Genomic DNA, 20,578 nt, shown 5'->3' with positions numbered 1-20,578 from the left:
TCAGCCCTGCTCTGAGCCCGACCAGGGGCTGCACCTAGGGATTGGGCCTGCCCTCTGCCACCCGGGAGCAGGCCTAAGCCAGCGGGTCGTTATCTCCCGAGGGGTCCCAGACTGTAAGAGGGCTCAGGCCGGGCTGAGGGACCTCCTCTCCCCCTGAGTGCACAAATTTTTGTGCACCGGGCCTCTAGTCATATAAGAAAATGCCATTGTCTCCTTAGTCTCTCACTTTGCTTCATGAGGTTTAGATATTTCTGCCTTATTGTGGATGAATTTGACCTCTCTTTTTATACTGGACTAAATCAGTTTCCATTATCTCTCTGGCCTCTAAAGACAATTCAGTTCATGTCTTATGTCAAACCTGTCCTTATGTCTTCCTGTTTGTGAAAATGTGAGCATTGTAGATGCTCAAGGATATGTTTGCATGAACACTTGTTGATGGGCTCAGATATCTACTTAATTTTTGCGCAGGAGGGAAGACAACGGTTTTGAAAGAGATACAATTCCTCCTGAACCTCCTGCCAAGAGAGTGTGTACAATCAGCCCTGCTCCTCGGCACAGTCCTGCCCTCAGTGTGCCCCTTATGAATGCTGGGGGCCAGTTCCATCCTACACCTCCACCGCTTCAGCACTACACCTTAGAAGACATTGCAACTTCCCACCTATATCGTGAACCCAACAAGATGTTAGAACACCGAGAAGTTCGTGATAGACACCACAATCTTAGTAAGTGACGTAAACCTTTTTCTTTTGTTTTTTTTTTGTCTTTCATAATATATTTAAAGGAGTTTTAAAATATATTCTCAATGGTAATTTTGGGGGGGTGGTTTTATGTCATTTTGTGGCTCCCGCACTTTGTTGTGAATCATTGCCTTCGTAGCATGCTCACAGTTTGTATGAATGTGTGTGTTTACTTGATAGAATTCTATTTACTGTATTCTTTACTCTATCCTCAAATTTAATCTCTAATTTCTAATAGGTCTAAATGGAGGCTATCAAGATGAGTTGGTAGATCACCGTTTGACAGAAAGGGAATGGGCTGATGAATGGAAACATCTTGATCATGTAAGAATCTTATGTATAATTTTTTAAAATTTTCAGATAAGTGGGGTGTTTGTTTTTTTAATTTATTGTTGACAGTATTACAGATGTCCCCCAATTTCCTGCTGTTTGCCCCCTTCCACCCAGCTCCTACCCCACCCCAGGCCTTCACCACACTATCGTCTATGTCCATGGGCTATGCATATATGTTCTTCTTTATTAATATGTTTTTATTGATTTCAGAGAGAAGAAGGGAGAGGGAGAGAGATAGAAACATCAATGATGAGAGAGAGTCATTGATCAGCTGCCTCCTGCACACCTCCTACTGAGAATCGAGCCCACAACCCAGGCATGTGCCCTGACCGGGAAGGGAATACAACTGTGACCCCTTGATTCATGGGTCAACGTTCAACCAGTGAGCCACACAGCTGGGCTGCATATATGTTCTTTGGTCAATCTCTTCCTGTTCCCTCTATTCCCCCCCACCTCCCCATGCCTCTGGACCTAACTTGTTCATACTTCTAATTCTTAATATCACCAATAGTAATAGAGTATGTAGGTTTCAAGACACTTAACCAGAGCCACAGTGTCTTTGCAATAAAAGCTGATTTTTCTACTGCTCCCTCAGCTAAAGAGCTAAGAGTAACTCCCAAATCTTTATGATCACTTCAAGTCTTAACCAAGTAAAGTCAGGTAATAGAGGTTTGTGAGTTCAGATCCCAGCTTTGACACTTCCTATGTTTGTTGTTTCACCATTTTTAGCCTTAATTTTTATGACTTAAAAAAAAAATTCCATTCCCCTTTTTTTTTAACTTGGCCATAAAAATAATGAAATCTTACCATTTGCAACAACAGAGATGGACCTAGAAGGTATTATGCTAAGTGAAATAAGTCAGTCAGAGAAAGATAATACCATATGATTTCACTCATGTGGAATCTAAAAAAACCAAACACAAAACAAATGCACGAACAATACCTAATAGGAACAGACCATAGATACAGAGAACAAACTGAGGTTGCCAGAGAGGAGGGGTAGGAGTAGGGGATGGGTGAAAAATGTGAAGGGGATTAAGAGGTACAAACTTCCAATTATAAAATAAATGTCATGTGTACACCATAGGGAATATAGTCAATAATATTATAACCATGTACAATGTCAGATGGTTACTGCACTTATCATGGTGATCCCTTTGATTTTATTTTTTTTTAAATATATTTTATTGGCTTTTTTACAGAGAGGAAGGGAGAGGGATAGAGAGCTAGAAACATCGATGAGAGAGAAACATCGATCAGCTGCCTCCTGCACACTCCCTACTGGGGATGTGCCCGCAACCCAGGTACATGCCCTTGACCGGAATCAAACCTGAGACCTTTCAGTCCGCAGGCCGATGCTCTATCCACTGAGCCAAACCGGTCAGGGCCATGGTGATCCCTTTGTAAGGTATATAAATATCGAGTCATTATGTTGTATCCCTGAAACTAATATAATATTGTGTATTAACTATAATTTTTAAAAATCTTTTTTTTAATTAAAACTGTGGTATTTAAATTTACAGGAGGGTTGTAATAATACGTAAGGTGCTTATCACAGGGCCTGGTATATAGGAAGTGTTAACCCTTTGCGGTCGTATGACTGCTCTCAGCCACCACAGCAAGGAACCGTATGAATCTTAACTCTATTCATTCGTGTATCAGTTCATAATTTCTCTGAAAGCTCTTAAGTGTCTAAGCGATCTTGTCACGAACCAAAACATTGCCCCGACAAATCGGAGATATCGAAACTCAATATAAACAATTGTGGTCGTTACACACTCACCATGCAAAACACCTTGGCGAGTCAGTCGCCTTTTGAGAGTGAAGAAATCGACAAGCTTCAGAGATACTTCGCAGAATTTCAAATAAAGCTTTACAAATTACGTTTAACTGTAATTAGGCATTCTCGCTTGTTAAGGTATTTCAAAATAATACTCCAAAATGGCAAAAAGAAAGTTACCGAAAGACGTGTACTGCGAATCTGAAAGTAACGATGAAGAGTTTTATTTTGGCACCTTGAATACTGACTCTGACGTAGAAAGTGATAACGTTTGTAGTGATTCTACTAGTAGTGACGTAGTTCCAAAAAAGAATTAATAAATCTTGTTTATCCTTCATAATCTTGCATGTTATGTATCACTGCTCTTTCAATGGAAATTAATTCCGACCAGTACGACACCCATGTCCAAATTTAATACGACCGCAAAGGGTTAATAGATGGAGCTTCTCCAAAAACAAATGAGAATCAGAATGCAAGCCCAAGTTCTCTGTCTCATTGTAAGAGAGGGTTTCCCTTCTCACAGAAAAGGGAAGAGAAGATATAGTACTGCATTAAAGTATATATACAGTAGCTCTTTGCATCTTGAGTGATAAAAATTGTCTCTGAACATTATTTCTCTGATAACATTCTTAATAAATCACCAGCTTCATCAGATACCTTGGTGTGTTTACGCAAATATGTAAGGTTTCACCGTAGTCTTTTTGTTTTTAAGTATTGTTTTTATTCTCATTAATTAATTTTTTTTTTATTGTTGACAGTATGACAGATGTCTCCTATTTCCATTTACCTCCCTCCACTCAGCCCCTACCCACCCCAGATCTTCACCAGCATATTGTCGTTTCCATGGTCACCATAGACTTTAAAAGGCTATATTATAATGAGAGTCTGGTTACTTCAACCTTAAAGAATCCAGTATTATTTTGAAATCCAAACAAAAAATAAATTAAGTTGTGTGTGTGTGTGTGTGTGTGTGTACATATTTATATACACATTATATTTTAAAAGAAGCAGTAATAAAGGCTTTAACATGTAAACTTGATATTGTGTCTATAAGACACTTAAACCTTCATTATTTATATAATTTGTTTACCTTGATTTGCAACATCAGTGTTTGAATGTCTTCAGCTCATCACTACCTGACTTCTTCTCTGGTTCAGGCCCTGAACTGCATTATGGAAATGGTAGAAAAAACAAGGCGTTCCATGGCAGTTCTGCGGCGCTGTCAGGAATCTGATCGTGACGAACTCAACTACTGGAAAAGACGATACAACGAAAATACAGAGATGAGGAAAACGGGGAATGAACTGGTCTCCAGGCAGCACAGTCCTGGGAGCGCGGATCCTCTCAGTAGCGGTATGATGGCAAGACCAGCCTTTCATGTTTCACTTTAAACAAAGGTGGTGCTAAAATGTGGAGTTAAAAAGGCCCAGATGACTATGAAGAGTAAATAATAAAATAGCTCAAGGACTCGGTATTTAACATGTTCAAGAAATATTCTTCCTCATGGAAAATGAGAATATTTGTGATCTTGTTCTGTTTTATTTTTTTTTAATATATTTATATTTTATTGATGTTTTACAGAGAGGAAGGGAGAGGGATAGAGAGTTAGGAACATCGATGAGAGAGAAACATCGACCAGCTGCCTCCTGCACACCTCCTGCTGGGGATGTGCCTGCAACCAAGGTACATGCCCTTGGCCGGAATCGAACCTGGGACCCTTCAGTCCGGAGGCCAATGCTCTATCCATTGAGCCAAACCAGTTAGGGCTCAAATCAATTTTTTAAAAAATGAGGGAGTCCACTAGCACTAACATTAAAAAACAACAATGAAATGACCTTAATTAGTTTTCACAGTTTTGAAAGCAATAGAACCATTTCTCATAAAATATTATATTTTGCAAACACAGTAAACATACATGATAAGTCACCCTCCACCCCTGTGTCTTTCCCAGCAACCCCCGGGATGCCTCTTTATGATACATTTGACATGCACTGTTCAGACTATTTTCTTCACTGCTTGGGGGTTTTTTTGTTTGTTTATGAGTGTTTAAAGAAATTTACAGGAAACCTCCTTAAATCACATGTAAGGATTCAGACTTGCCAAGAAAGAAAAGCTATATTCTCTGACATACCTACAGAGCACTTGCCAGTGCCCTGTGCATGATGGAGACAGTTCAGTTCAATTTGATACGAAAACACACACATGTAATACATAAATATCTGTAGTTATTTATATTTTATGAAGTACCTTAGAAATACATATATGTTCAGAGGGGAAAATAAGGACACATTGATAAGTAAAAAGAAAGTGGAGAGCACTTTTTTTTAAATTTTGTTTTATTGCTTAAAGTATCACAAAGAATATTATATATGTCTCCTTTTTTTCTCCCCTTGACCTTCCCCTGGCCTCCCATACCCCACAGTGTCTTGTATCCATTGAATGGAGATCACTTTTAATCTCACTACTTGGAATACTGTTAATATCTAAGGCATGCAGGTGTGTGTTTTAAAGTAAAAATTAAGCCCTACCTAGTTTTGCTCAGTGGATAGAGCGTTAGCCTTCGGACTGAAGGGTCCCAGGTTTGATTCTGGTCAGGGGCACATACCTCGGTTGCAGGCTCGATCCCCAGACCTGGTCGGGGTGTGCTGGAGGCAAACAATCAATGTGTCTCTCTCACATTGGTGTTTCTGTCTGTCCTTCTCCCTTCCACTCTCTCTAAAAATCAATGGAAAAAATATACTCGAGTGAGGATTTAAAAGTAAAAATTAAGTGTGCTGTTTTATAATCAGATTTTATCTCTTATCAGAATATTTTTGCACTACATGAACATATATTTTTGAGTCTTAAGTGGTAAATGAAAGATCTGATAAGTTTTTCATAAAAAGAAAACATGCCAATCATAGATAATTTCTGACCCCATGCTACTTATCTCTCTCCTGTAGATCCTCAGCGGGAATTCAACAGTAGGCCAGCAACAGGATATGTACCTGTGGAATTTTGGAAAAAAACCGGTATGTGCCTGTCTGCTTAGAGGTTGCATGTACTCACTGATTTGTGCCAGTGTGCAGCACATATTTGGGGGGGGGGGCGGGTGTCTCATAATAACCTCCTCATAGAACTCTAGGCTCCTGCCTCTTCTCCTCCAGCTTTCCCACATATCTGGATGCCCCTCATGTTACTTTGCAGGTCAAGAATTTGGAGTGCCTCCCAGCAGCCTATGCATGTCCCTTTCACATGCTTCTGGGTCACACTCAGACATTAAGTAACCAACTCTTTCTTCCCTGTTTATTATAGTCTCTGTTTCTGGCCATGAAGCTTAGTTTGTTTCTGCCTATTCTGTTCACTAGAATCTACACACACTGTGTTCACACACTACCACCTTTCATTCTGCTCTTGAAAAAACTGTCTGTTTTTCCTTTCACCATTACTGTGAAAGGAAGAATAAAGGTGGGACTGCCTATTGTGGTAAGAGAGGGGTTTAAATTAACCTTTCATTCTTAATATTTACCTCATCCAAATTCTAGCTGCCTTTTCTTCTTGCCTCCCATTCCTAGTAACATTTATTTTTAGTCCAATATTGTTTTTTATTTTCTTCCTAAAATAAAATTTATTTCTACAAAAAGTTAATACCTGTCATTCAGAAAGACTCTCAAGAGCATCAAGAACATAATAAACAAGTGGACAAAATATATGAACCGACAAATTATGAGAGATGTAAATACAGTGGGGCCTTGACTTACGAGTTTAATTCGTTCCGTGACGGAGCTCGTAATTCAAATTACTCATATGTCAAATCAGTTTTCACCATAGCAATGAATTGAATGCTGGGCTGATGTGGCGTTCACTGTGACGTTCGCTGCGCCAACTAGTGGTGGGGTATCTGAAGCTGGCTCGTAACCCGAATTTTAGCTCGCAATTCAAAGCAAAAAATCGGCCGAGAGACGAAAAACTCATTAGTTGGGACACTCGTAAGTCAAGGCCCCACTGTAAACCTATTGCAAAATGTTTATTTTCACTGGCAATCCGAAAAATTACCATGCACAAGATCTCCATGGTGACTGGTGATTTTCTACTTGGGAGGTACCTTTGGTTAATTATGGTTAAGAATCAGACTATGGCATTGAGCCAGCTAAATTTGAGTCCTTGTTCTGGTCTAGTGCCACCTGTTACCTTGAATTATTACCTTGAGCAAGTTAGTTATTCAAACTGTGATTCTTATTGATCTTTAAACTTAGAGGATAAATGTTCTTCAGGGCATTATTATGTTGGCTCAATAAGAGAGACTTAACACCTACCTGGTAACTAATAGGATATGAAAGGTAGCTGTGGTGAGCCACAATGAACCGTGTGGATATCAAGAGTAAAGGAGCCCTAGCTGGTTTGGCTCAGTGGATAGGACATTGGCCTGCGAACTGAAGGGTCCTGGGTTCGATTCTAGACAAGTGCACATGCTCGGGTTGTGGGCTCAATCCCCAGTAGGGGTCATGCAGGAGGCAGCTGATCAATGATTCTCTCTCATCATTGCTGTTTCTATCTCTCCCTCTCCCTTCCTCTCTGAAATCAATAAAAATACTTTTTTTAAAAAAAAGTAAAGGAAGCATGGAGTTCAGTGCCAAGTCAACTCAGCATCATTCTTGCTTGGCCTTTGAGATGACAACTTTCCTTTCTTAAGGCTGGAGCAATAAAATGCAAAGTTCTATGATGGTAGCCTAGAACACTCTGTTTAAACCGCTTTTAAGCATAGGCCACATGCAAGAGCCAAGCAACAAGGGAGTTTCCTTAGGCTTCTGTCGTCTTGTGATTTCAGGAGGAAGGTCATTTACATTGGGACTTAGGGCTGAGGCTCAAGTGCATACTGTGTTATTTGGAGCAGCGGTCGCCAACCTTTCAGACCTCACAGACCACCGGTGGTCCGCGCACCACCGGTTGGCGACGGCTGCTCCAAAGGTTTCCTTAAACCAGCGGTCACCAACCTTTCAGACCTCGCAGACCACCAGTTGGCGACCGCTGATTTGGAGTGTCCATCTTATGGAAACCATGCAGGGTGGTGATGATGATGGGAGAAAGTGATCAGGAGCCAAGTGGGGTAATGGTAACTGGACACGGCTTTGGAAGTCCAGGGTTCCTGGCAACCTGCCCATTTTTCTCTTCCTGAATCAATATTATATACCAGCTGCCTCCTGTTCATTTATACCTGGATGCCCCAGAGGCATCGCAACCTTCTCTTGCCTCCACCCCAGCCTTTTGCTTATTTGTTTCGTTGCATACCACTACTGTTCTTCCCCTTTACCTTCTCCTCCAGACCCCTAGATGCTGCTGATCTTTAGAGTTCACATTTTCTTTAGAAAAAGGGCTTAATTCCTTAGCATGAGATGCAAGACTTTCTAAAAATTCATTTCCACCTCCCATCTCAACCAGGACACATACTCGTAAAACTGACCACTTTCCCCTTGGATCTCTTGTCTCTCATACTGATACCGAAGCCACCTTGTACTTATCACAAACAGTTATGAGAATATAGACTATGTCTTAGTCACCTAGCTGTCCCCAGTCCCTAGTACAGTGCCCACCTCCATCTGTATACTCAACAAATGGTTGCATGAATGGACAAGTGAGTGTAAGAATAAAAGTGAACACATACATCATATATTCATCCCTGTGTGTTTTTTTAAAAAAGTCATCTAGTTTCAGTTCTGTCCCTTTTTAGAAATGATGTGGGGTGGGAGGGAAAAGATTTATCGGCCAGTTGATTTTACTGTCACTTTCTTCTAGAAGAAGCTGTGAATAAGGTGAAAATTCAGGCCATGTCAGAAGTACAGAAAGCCGTTGCTGAGGCAGAGCAAAAAGCCTTTGAAGTGATTGCAACAGAGAGAGCTCGGATGGAGCAAACCATAGCGGACGTCAAACGGCAGGCTGCAGAGGATGCCTTCCTTGTCATAAATGAACAAGAAGAATCAACGGAGGTCAGAGTTCTATTAGTCCTGGGGGCTGGGGCTGGGGCTAGGGCTCGGGCAGCTGGAGTGAACCAGCCCATTGCTATATTCTCAAGTGCTAGGTAGCAAGATAGAACCGTCTGCTCTTGAACTAGATGATTATAATTATCCAGTTACCAGAAGGGTTTTATTTCTCAATTATACAGGTAGTTATTTATATTTTAGGAAGTACCCTAAAAAGTGGGGCAAAAGTAGATTTACCGTTGTTCATATGGAAAATAATACAATATTTAATAAATCATAATACAATAAACTATTTCGCCCTGGCTCGTGTGGCTCAGTTGGCTGGGCTTTGTCCTATGCACCGAAAGGTTGCCTGTTGGATTCCTGGTCAGGGCACACATCCCTAGGTTGCAGGTTCAATCCCCAATAGGGGATGTGCAGAGGCAGCCAATTGATGTTCTGCCCTCACATTGATGATTCTTCCTCTTCCTTCCTGTCTCTGAAAATGAATAAAAAGTGGTGGTTTTTTTTAAAGAATAAACTCTGTGCTTTGCATACTCACAGCTATAAACCTACTTTTGCCCCACCATGTATTATATTCTTACTATATTGGTTTTAATTTTGAAAACTCACCCTAAAACCAGAGTTTGTGGATTGCATGGTAATGATGACATTCCCCTTCACTGAGCGAGCTTAGGTACTGTGTGTAGCCACAAAGCTAAGTGTGTGTATTGTCTTTTTGATCCTCACAATGATTCTACGAGGTGGGTGTTACTGGATTCTGATTTCACAAGTGAGGAAACTGTGGATTAGGGACTTTGCCCACTGCTGAAGCCAGGGTACAGGAGTGAGGAAATGGAGGCCCCTGTAGCATCTGGGCTGCTTGTAAATAGGGTATTTCTTTTATGGGTTGAAGTGACAGATGGGGCAGACCTGCCCAACTCTCCAAGACACATGACCCAGGACTTGGTGATGCTTCTAAGAGAAATAAGACATTCTTGTACCACAGAGGATAAGAATAAACTTCTACAAATTTCTACAAATTGAGAAATTAGCTATCTTTGGGACATTCTCTTGAAGTTATAAAAAAAAATTCCTGGGTATTTCAGTTGATTAGTTTTCTTTATTTAAAAAAAATTGTTAATCCTCACCCAAGGATATTTTTCCATTGGTTTTTAGAGAGAAGAAGAGAAAGGGAGAGACAGAGAGAAACATTGATGTGTCACATCCATTGGTTGTCTCCTGCACGCACCCCAACCATGGCCAGGGAATCTGCATCCGAGGTGCATGCCCTTGACCGGAATCGAACCCAGGACCCTTCAGTCTGTGGGTCCACGTTCTATCTATCCACTGAGCCATCCACTGAGCCAAACTGGCTAGGGCTGGTTTGTTTGTTTTCTTAAACAACAGGAAGTTTATTTTCTCAATCTTTTTATTTTCTTAATCTTTCAATATAGCAGTGCCAAGCATGGCAATATAAAGACAAAAATGTCTAAATGTCATGTGACCATCACAGAGGATGTGGAAAATTCCATACTGTAGCATTCTATAAAAGATACTGAGTTGTGAGAAAATAGTTTATTTGATTTACCCTGTAGACTGTGCAGTGATACCAGGTTTCAGAGGAGTGAATGGTTATATTGGTGAGAATGTAATTTCTCCAAATTTTTACTTGCTGTCAGAAATGTATGCTGCATTATGTGATCAAAAGTCATTTTTTTAATTGATTTCAGAGAGGAAGGGAGAGAGAGAGAGAAACATCAGTGATGAGAGAGAATCATTGCTCAGCTGCCTCTTGCACACCCCACACTGGGGATCAAGCCCGCAACCCAGGCATGTGCCCTAACCGGGAATTGAACCGTGATCTCCTGATTCATAGGTCAGTATTCAACCACTGAGCCACACCAGCCGGGCCAGAGTCATATTTAAAGTTTAGACTCAAGGGAGGAAAAAGGAAATAGTTCCTTTAACTCTCCCCTTTTTTTTTGTCCCCTTCTTTTTTCTTTATAATTGTTTCTGAGCAGTGATATCTTTTTCTGTTGTGTGTATTTAATTCTATATCTATAGCTATTCATATCAATATCTATATTTGTTCATATTTATCTACTTTCATATCTGTGTTTATATTTTTTCTGTCTTTCTCCAAAGAAGGAATGTAACATTTTGGCTTACAGCATGAGTTCTGGATCTGGACTGCATGGTTTCAATCCCAGCTCTCCATTTATAGGAGAGTGCTTTTAAGGAGCTGTAATTTTAAACATAGTACATATTTAAAGTCTAACAGTATATCCCTAGAGTTTGTTGTTCTTCCCATGACAGGGAGCTTGGTATAGCGGAGGGAGCCCAGGACTGGAGGTTAGGAACCCATCCCAGTTGCCCCTCACACTAGCAGTGTGCCCTTAAGGGGTCACTTTCCTTCCCTGTATAATGGGTGTGTAGCAGACCCTGTCCTGTTGGTCTCTTAGTTTCTAGGAAGATACCATTTGGTCATGGTTGTGTTAGCACTTCCAAACTGCACTGCACTAAATGCACTGTACAGATGAAAGGATTTTCTTATGTGGCTAACAATATACGTGTGTAAGCTGTGGCAGCACCTGCCTTTGCAGAATAGCTGACTCTAAGGGCAGATCCAGGCATCTCCCTGGAATGCCTCAGGAGGGGGATGAAGTGAGAGGTCCTCTCATCTCCACCACATGGCACCTTCTGACCTCAGCCTGGCTTCCCTGGCAAACAGAGTGGCCTAGCAGATGATGATAAGATGAGGAATTATTTCTCTTTTGGGCCAGGTTTGTGGTCATGTCAGGGAGGTCTGGGATGGGTCCCAGGAATTTTTGACAAGCCTCACGGAGCTCTGATACAGGTGGCCTCTGGGTCACACTTGGCATAAACTGATGGCCCATACTTGACAAAGGAAATTCTGGCATCCCACTTCTGACTTCCCTGGCCAGTACTTCCAAAGGTTTATAGCCTTCTCCCATTAACTGTCTGACCAGTGAGCTGCTCCAGTTTTGAGGAATGAGTATTTGAAGGGAGACTACAATAATAAACCAGTTTTGTCTTACATCGTAGCCAAAGCCTCGTGATTAAGTCAGGAAATGTCACAGGGAAAGGGTACACAACAGTGACCTGTTCACCCTAGCTGCGCTGACACTTACCACAATGTTCCTGCATGTATAGACTGATCCGGCCTCAGTGGGAAGCTGTTTTCCTTACCTTGTTTTATTATATTTCATAAATTATGAAATAAGCTATTTTAAATAGAATGGCAGCCAAGGCTTACGTTCCAGTGCGTCAGTACTCTGCCCCAGTTTGAGACATTCTTGCAGACTTGGGCAGAGGAGTAGAAGTCTCCCATCAGCTAGGGCTGCCCCGTTGGCCTGTTTGAACAGCAGCCCCACATAGACAACCACCGAGGTCCTCCCCACCAGTGGTAATGTTCTGCCAATGCATTGTTTGGAGTCAGCCCATCAGGCTCCAAAGTCTGACTTTCTCTGGAATGCAGTTTGCTTGAGCCCTAAGAATTACTTCAGCTTCCTATTTTGGTCCTCTGGTATTTGTGGTGGCAAGTTTAGGCAGTCCTTAGAGTGTATTTCCTGAGAAGCCTGTTGTGTTAGACAGGAGTATACTGCCCTTTCTAATGTTCTTTGAAACTAAACTTCTACATTGAGTATAGGGCAGTCAGGAGGTTCGGATTCTAGACTTTGCAAGTAATTTTTTTTTTTTCACTCACCTGAGGATATGTTTTTATTGATTTTTATTTATTTGTTTGTTTGCTTATTCCTCACCTGAGGACATGCTGAGAGAGAAAAACATTGTTCGATTGTCTTCCATACGCATCCCAATCAGGGACCAAACTCACAATCCAGTTACGTGCCCTGACCAAGAATCCAACTGGCAACCTTTTAGTGCACAGGATGACACTCTAACCCACTGAGCACTCTGACCAGGCTGTTTTTATTGATTTTAGCAAGAGAGGAAGGAAGACCCACACATGCCCTGACTGGGAATGGAACGCACAACATTTTAGTGTATGGAACAATGCTCCAACCAACTGAGCCACACCTGCCAGGGCCAAGTAAACATTTTATAACCTTAGGCAAGTCCCTGCCCACTGGTCCTCAGTGTCCTATCTGTACAAGCCAAGAGGTGGGCCAAGTGGCCCTTTTCAACGCTTACTGCCCCATTGTCACTTGAGCAAGTGTCCTGATTTCATGGGGGATGGTGTCTTTCTTTCCTAGGAGTGGTCAGACCTTGTGACCTTGTGATTGGGCCTTGTGATTGGCTCTGCTATTCTGGAGAACTTGCAGAAAGGGGCTGCTCAAGTCCTTCCTGATACCTAAAAGTCATTGCCCCTCCCTGGTAGCTTCCTCTGGCCAGTGCCATAAGGCTTTTCTCTTGTAAGTGGACCTGGAGACTTTGGGTGCGGAAAAAACACTTGTGTCACTACTGGAGTCACCACTGGAATCCAGAGGAAAGAGAAGAGTACCAAGGAGCAGGTTTCAACTGCCTCTCATGGCGCTCCTTGTAGCTCTCACCACGCCTCACTTGGCTCATATCCTCCATCGTAGAATGAGTGCATTCTCAAATGTACAGTCCTCCCTCTCCTGTGGTCTCTGCTAGACCCTAGCAGTACCCATCCCCCCTCTAGGATAGTACAAAGTAGTAAGAAAACTTCCTGACCTAGACCTCAGGGGCCCTGAGCTCTGAGATACTGCAGGGGCTCCCATAAATAAACCAGAAGTTTCCTCACAACCCCCAGCTCACCTATGACAAGGCGCATCTCTGAAAGGAGAATGGATACAGAGGAAGTAATATAACCATCTAAGATCAGGTGTTGTCAGTGAAAATACGGTTATTCCTCTGTTGGGAAGACCGAGAGAGGAAACCACGTGTGGTCTCAGAAGAGAGAGCTGTGGTGGGGGACGTGGGGACAGAGTTAGGTTTGGTTGCTGAGGGATAAATTGTGAGTCAGTGCCTTCAACAAGATGTGGGGCTTCCGCCTGCCCTGCAATGATGCTGTTTGTGTTTTCACATCCCCCTCATCTCGCTGTCCCCTGAGTCGGGGTAGGTACTCTTCCTGTTACTCAGGAAACTCAGAAAGCAGAGACAGTAGAATCAGGACAAGGACAGGTATGTGTAGGTCCAAGCCCCCTCTTCTACAGGGCAGGTGATGAGTGATGACAGGCCTGCCCCACAATATCCAAGCAACTAACCGATGCCTGTGCCTTGCAGAACTGCTGGAACTGTGGCCGCAAAGCCAGCGAGACCTGCAGCGGCTGCAATATCGCACGATACTGCGGCTCTTTCTGCCAACATAAGGACTGGGAGCGGCACCACCGCCTCTGTGGCCAGAACCTGCATGGCCAGAGTCCCCACAGCCAGAGCCGGCCACTGCTTCCTGGAGGGAGGTCAGCCAGGTCTGCCGATTGCAGCGTGCCAAGCCCAGCACTGGACAAGACCTCAGCAACCACCTCGCGCTCCTCAACACCTGCCTCTGTGACAGCCATCGACAGCAACGGACTCTGAGCCCAGGCTCCTTCCCCCTGATGACCTCACAGCACAGGGCTGGACCAGTACAAGTAGCTGCTGGGTCATCAGCAAGAAGTGAAGTGGAGGCAGAAAGAGTCCAAGCCCAGCCAACATTGCTTCACAGCCTCTCCAGACACCTGCCCCCGTTTCCCATTTGTGTCCTTGGGGGAAATAGTGTGCCGTCCTTTCTGCACACAGGCAGGTGGCTGGAGCTGCCTCTTCCATGGCTTTCTGGTTTGTTCCTCTCCCAGCTGGAGCTGGCGTGGCGGGCGCCTTTTCAGTGTAGACCACCAGCTCCCCTCCCTGCCTCTTGAGGCAGCAGACTATGTGCCCGGCCAGGCTGGAGGCAGCTGGCCCCATGCACTGTCTCCTGCTCCACTGTCCTCCCGCAGCAGAGGCCTGGAGGCTGTGAGCAGGCTGGAGAGAGTCCTTCTGACCGGGAGTGGCCCCCCTCATCCCCAGCAGCTTCATGAGCCTATTTCCACCCTCAGCAGATGCCACTGATTGGCCCCAGGGGGACTTCGGGGAAGCAAAAAGCAGCACTCAGGACTCCCTTGACCCTGCTGTTCAGACTTGTTAAAATTCTCAGAAACCACAGGAAAGTCACCATTTTAGGAAAAGCACCCATAACAATAAAAAATAAATAAAACTTTCACAAGCATCACAGATCATCTTGGACAAGGTTTTCTAACCTGCCTGGCTTCTTCAGTTTAGGACCCAGTTTTCTCCCTCTCTGATTTGATTTTGCTTGTGCAGAAAAGTTTCCAGCACTTGGATTGGTCTGAGGAAGAACGAGACTCAGGTGTAGATTAGTCTGTTTTGAGCATTTTGGCCAACTACTATCATCAAGTTATTGAATGCATCATCTGTTGGAAACTCAGAACCTCGTCACCGCTTGGCTGTTTGCACAGTCATCTTGTTCTGTGTCTTGTCTCAGACCGCGTGTGTCCAGATCACAGTGTGGATCGGTCTCTATCTGGCACCTCTGAAGCCGCAGTTGCCCTGTAAAATGTGATATGGTGTGACTAGGACTCGCCTCACTAATCAGGGCCTGGTTACTTCTGAGCAGCCCTCATGGACCATAAAGAATTCTTCAGACCTCATGGTTTCATGTCATTATACATAACTGCATCAGCTTACTATTGGGCACACAATCTCAGCTTCCCTTCTCGTGTGTTTGATAGATACCCATTTTGAGATAAGAAATTTTGTGAAACGTGAGAACCATTTTGAGAGAACCTGACCAGTTTTCCTTCCTGTCTTCAGGGAGGTTTCCAGCTATTGACTTGGCGCTCCCAATATGACATCACCTAACCCTGTTTTAAAGTGTTCAGAACTGCCACACACATTTTCCCTGACTTTTCTACTCTCCACCTCGCCTCCAGCACCTTCTCTCCCCGCGGAATCAGTTGGGATGAGTTGGTCAGCTCTACTCCTGCTGGCACTTGAGAGCCCTGCTTTAGATAGCCACCTTTTGTGCACTGACAAGAGTGAAATAGAAGCTCTCATCCTATAAAGGAAAAGTAATCAGCATAGGTAGCATTGTCCTTGCTTTAAGAATTTCTAGTCCCTAATTGACCTTACTGAAGGATGTTCTGTCTTATAAAGAAACGTAATACAAGGCACCTTTAAAATACCTGTATTTCTATTGCACAAAGTAAAGTATACACAGAGAAGGAATAACAGTAATGTTACGTTGATTTAGAACTCTAAACTGCAGTACTTGTGGGGTGTTCTGACTTTAACCGGGATGAAGTCAGCACCCCTGATGGGACTTGCCTGTATTTTCATAAGATACGGAATGTCCCCCAAGGAGGTCATGGGGCCTCTAAATCAGTTTACAGCAAGAGGGTGTCTCGAGGTGTTCACTGGGTCTGCCCTCAGCTCACTCACTGTCTTTCCATTGGCAAATCAGATGAACACCTAGGCAGGTTCTTTAATATATATATATATATAATTTTTTTTATTTTTTTAAAATTGATTTCAGAGAGGAAGGGAGAGGGAGAGAAAGAAACATCAGTGATGAGAGAGAATCATCAATCGGCTGCCTCCTGCACGCCCCCACTGGGGATCGAGCTTGAAACCCAGGAATGTGCCCCTGACAGGAATCAAACCTGGGACCCTTCAGTCCATAGGCTGACGCTCGATGTACTGAGCCAAACCAGCTAGGACGGGATTCTTTAATCTGACTAGACAGGGTAGATCAGATTTTTCCTGGTTGGAATAAAGACCAAAACCAACAAAATATTATCATAGCTCGATGTCATTTTCTTAAGCTAAGGCATAGGTTTAGTTGTGCAGGTTCTCGCTGGCTCTTTGTGGGCTGTGGTTCCAATGACAGCTTAGTTTTCAGAGTTTTTGTGATGCTATTCAATACTGCTTTGTTCATGTCCTACCCAAAGTCCAAGCTGAAAACCTCCGCAGTATTTGGTCAGTTTCACACATTGGTTGCAGGCATCTGTTCAAGACTTACTATTTAGATGGAAAGAATCCCTTTCTCTAATTTCCTGTCTGAAATTCCCCAGCTCTCTAATTGGGAGGAGGTGATGGCACTGGCAGTGTTTTGGGATGGGGTGATGGCACTGGAGAGGCAGGGTTGAGTCTGAGTTCCCCACTTGATTTCCAGTTTCTGCTAATATCACCCAGCTACCAGGTGGGGGGTTCAAGTTCAGGCTTCCCACCTTCATCTAGTTGGATTTTAAATATTTTTATATATAATCAGGTTTCTTAGAGGACCAACTTTTATAGCTAATATTTGGGGGGACAAAAGGTAGAAGGTTTCGGGATGATGGTACTGAAAGTGTTATTAAGGCAGTCACAGGCTCTTCAATGTTACCCTAGAAATCAAAAGCAAATGTGACAAAGGTTGACCAGTGTCACCCAATAAATTTAATAAATTAAAAAAAAAAACTAATACAAGCCTGCCCAACGGTCAGAGCACATCTGGAGGATGAGGCCAGTGTTGAGGGATGCTGACAAGTGATGGACATCATTGTCTTATCCAGTGAAGAATGGTCGCAGGAACCAGAGAAGAGACCAAGAGTGACCGGTGTGGGTGCGTTAGATGTTCCAAGGGATACTTGAGGGCTGGCCCCTCAGATCTTCAGTCGCCTTCTGGTCCCCACTGCCTGCAGCATGCCTGGCTCTGCCTCGTGGTGAAAACTGAGTCTGTTCATTTCTCCTGTGCAGGAGTAGCCACCCACTTCTGAGGTGTGAGTGCTCCACTTTGGGGGGCTCTTCAGCCCCAGGGGCCCTGGGCCATAAGGTCACAGAGTGAGTGGATCTTTTCCTGGACTGTGCTGAGTGGTGTGTGTGTCTCAGTGGATCTAAGTCTGGAAACAGGACACATCTACCCAGCATGGGGATGTCCGACACTGGCTGCAGTGCCCATCCAGGCCAGCTGGTCTACCGGGAGCCCCTCACTTCTTGGTGTCAATGTGAGCATCTTCAGCTTCTAGACAGAGAATCTACACTTGACTTTGTGCAGCCTGTTCCAAAGTCAAATTGATACCCACTGCTTTCACCTGCTTGCAAGGAGTGTAGACCTTGTTCTTGGTAGCTCCAGAAAAGATCCCAGCAAGTGGATCTGAAGGTTCATCAACTCAAATTGGAATTGTATGGTGGTGAATTCTTCAGAATGAAAGCATAGGTGATGACCAGCTGGCTGATTGTCCTGGAAATTGTGGAAGGGATTGTAGGTTGAATAAATCATTTAAAATAGAATATATCTTGGAGGCTTTCTTCAGAACTGGTTTCTAGACTCCCAGGTCAGTTGACCAAGCCAACTTTCTTAAATTTGTTTTTTAGCTCTTTGCAGAAAACTGGGTGGTGGTGTGTTTGAACCAAATGTAAGAAAAGCCAGAGGAACCTGGGCTGTTTCCACATGGGCCAGACAGCCACTGTCAGGAGGAGTCCTGTCCGAGGTGGGGTGGGTACTGGGCCAGCTGCCCAATAGGGCCCTTCCAACTCTGGGTGCCTAGTTCTTGTGAAACCAAAATGTTGACTCCCTGCCTCTTTGCCCACATGCTTTGACATGCTCATTTCCAAAGATGATGGTGCAGGTGACCTTTTCCACCGAGGGCCAGAAGGTCAGGAGGCCTGAGGGCAACGGGCCTTGCATCCTCCCTTCCTTCCGCAGCCACAGAGATGGTGCTTCCCCTGCAGACCCCATCTGGTCCGATCCACTACTGCCCAGCGTACACTCATTGATGCTTATACCAAATAGGGCATGTGTGGCTAGTGGCCGGCAGGGACAGCCCTGTCCCTGCGGTGGAGTTGGCAAAGCAGCAGCAATACACATTAGGTGAATGGCTGAAAGAGCTGTTTGGCTAAGAGGCCTTCGGTCCACTTTCATAGCTTTCCAAGTTCCTGATGAGGCTACAAAAGCTCCATTTATGAAAGAAAGCCAATAATGTAAATAAACCTCCAAGCGTGGTTTTTTAAGAGAGACGATGAATGTGAAACCACCCACAGGATGCGATAGGGTCTGATTTTTCTGTGCTTTGTCATTTCTCTGATAGGAACTTTTGTTACTTAACTCTGTGCATAACTTATTTAATGTACTGTATAAACAAACCAAAACTGTTAAATATGTATTTAGTTTGTTCTACTTAAAGTAGTCAATAAAAAGGCTATATTCCTTTTTTGACTCAAACTGGAATGCCACTGGGAGGGAAGGTGGTAGGTGCACTTTGAGACATCTGGCAGGCAGGCTTCTGCGTCCTCTCCCCTTCCTTCCCCTCTTTGGCAGAGGGTGGGGGTGGAAGTGGGCAGACCTCCAGTGTTCCTTGCTACGGCCTAAAGAGCCACCCAGAGGAATGAAAGCAGGATCTGCTAAAGAGACGGTTCCAGCCGCTAGGCCTACGGGAAGACAGCTGAGGGGCCCAGGCCCCCACTGGGCTGGCTGCTCGTGCCCATGACTTTGCCTGCCCACCCAGTGGGCCTGTGGATAGTGCCAGTAACAGCTTACAGACTCCCAATTCCTTGTTAGTTTCTTCACCCTTCAGTGATTTAATAAGGAAACCACCACAGAAAGTTTGAAATGTTTCATGTCCTTTCTATATTAATGTTAAATCCTAAGTTCATTGCCTTCCCGTTTACTTGCTGAATGGGTTGAATGCTTTAATCAAGGCCATCATTTTCTTAATTCTTCACCTCCTGTTGAGCAATTGGGTTGCTTCCCCATTTTCCCTGTCAGCATACTGAATGAATGTCTTCCTTTGCTTGGTTATTTCTCTGGAATAATTTTCTGGGATTTCTAGAACTGAACACTTCTGACTCTCGAAGCATATGTTCAAACTGCTTTCCCTGAAAGCCCACCAGTTTGCTGTGCCTCCAACAGGCAGGTCATATTTTCCAGGGCTCTGAGATGGTCTGGTCAGCTTTGTGCAGCTGCCACCTGTGTGTATGGAGTCTTTGGCTGTTAGTCCAGTTTCTTAGTCGGTGACCTGAGGGCTCACTTCCTAAGGCTCTGGCCGCAGCCTCACTCTGTTGCCTGAATACCCACCTTTGGCCTCTGCCCTAAACCTACTTCCAAGCAGTCTTGCCCAAGACCCTTGTTGGCACCACCAACTTCACAGGCCTCAAAAATGCATTGAGGGGTTGGTTACTAGATCTCAGAATAAGGAGAAGGGTCTGGCTGTGGCCTTGGCCCCAGAAGGCAAGGTGGGGGCTTAGCTGTGTGATCTTCCATGCACAGGGGACCAACTGCCAGTCTCCACAGCTGCCCAGCACTGCAACCCACAACCCAGATCAATTACAGGATCTCAGCCTTGTGACTGTCAGCTTACCACAAAAAACATTTGGTAGCCAAGTCAGGAATCCACAGTCCTGCCTTAGCTCTGGAAAAAAGGATCCCAGGGACTCTAGTGATAATATAGTAAAATGCTGTGTTAAATTTCCTATAGGAATGGCAGACTGAGAAATCTGCCATTGCCATAAACACCCAGATGCCGGATAATTTTTTTAAATATTTTTTAAATCTTTATTGTTGAAAGTATAAATTTTAATGAGTGTTCTTGTAACTGCATCGCTGAGGTCACAGATAAAGTGTAGGAAATCCCCAAGGGCCAGGAAAAACTTGAGTAAACTGAAGCCTCAGAGGAGGCTGAGTACAAAAAGAGGGAGCCTGTGCTGCATGGGAGCAAAAGAAAATCCGAGAAGTAAAGTTTGAGCAATGAGCTGCCTCACGGAAAGGAGAGACGAGGCTTTGAGCCTACTACAAGTAAACAAAAGACCGGGACCTCTCCACAAGGCTAGAGGCA

General features: G+C 44.0%; 1 protein-coding gene across 2 annotated transcripts in view; it reads left to right on the top strand.

The window, feature by feature from the left end:
• The window catches only part of CBFA2T2 (core-binding factor, runt domain, alpha subunit 2; translocated to, 2), a 39,966-nt gene extending 24,548 nt beyond the window's left edge, over positions 1–15,418 (top strand). Inside the window, exons 5-10 of one of the 2 annotated variants that reach the window (XM_006764596.2) lie at positions 469–722; positions 976–1,061; positions 4,008–4,203; positions 5,793–5,861; positions 8,626–8,813; positions 14,019–15,418. In XM_006764596.2, the coding sequence (XP_006764659.1) occupies positions 469–722; positions 976–1,061; positions 4,008–4,203; positions 5,793–5,861; positions 8,626–8,813; positions 14,019–14,312 (1,087 nt within the window). In that variant the 3' untranslated portion in view covers positions 14,313–15,418. Of the gene's footprint in view, positions 1–468; positions 723–975; positions 1,062–4,007; positions 4,204–5,792; positions 5,862–8,622; positions 8,814–14,018 lie in introns of both variants that reach the window. The other variant, XM_006764595.2, reaches the window with a different exon arrangement.
• Positions 15,419–20,578: the final 5,160 nt, after the last annotated feature.

Source organism: Myotis davidii, unplaced genomic scaffold, assembly GCF_000327345.1.
Source record: "Myotis davidii unplaced genomic scaffold, ASM32734v1 scaffold38, whole genome shotgun sequence".
In the NCBI taxonomy this organism is placed as follows: Eukaryota; Metazoa; Chordata; class Mammalia; order Chiroptera; family Vespertilionidae; genus Myotis; species Myotis davidii.
This window is presented reverse-complemented; position numbering and strand designations above follow the sequence as displayed.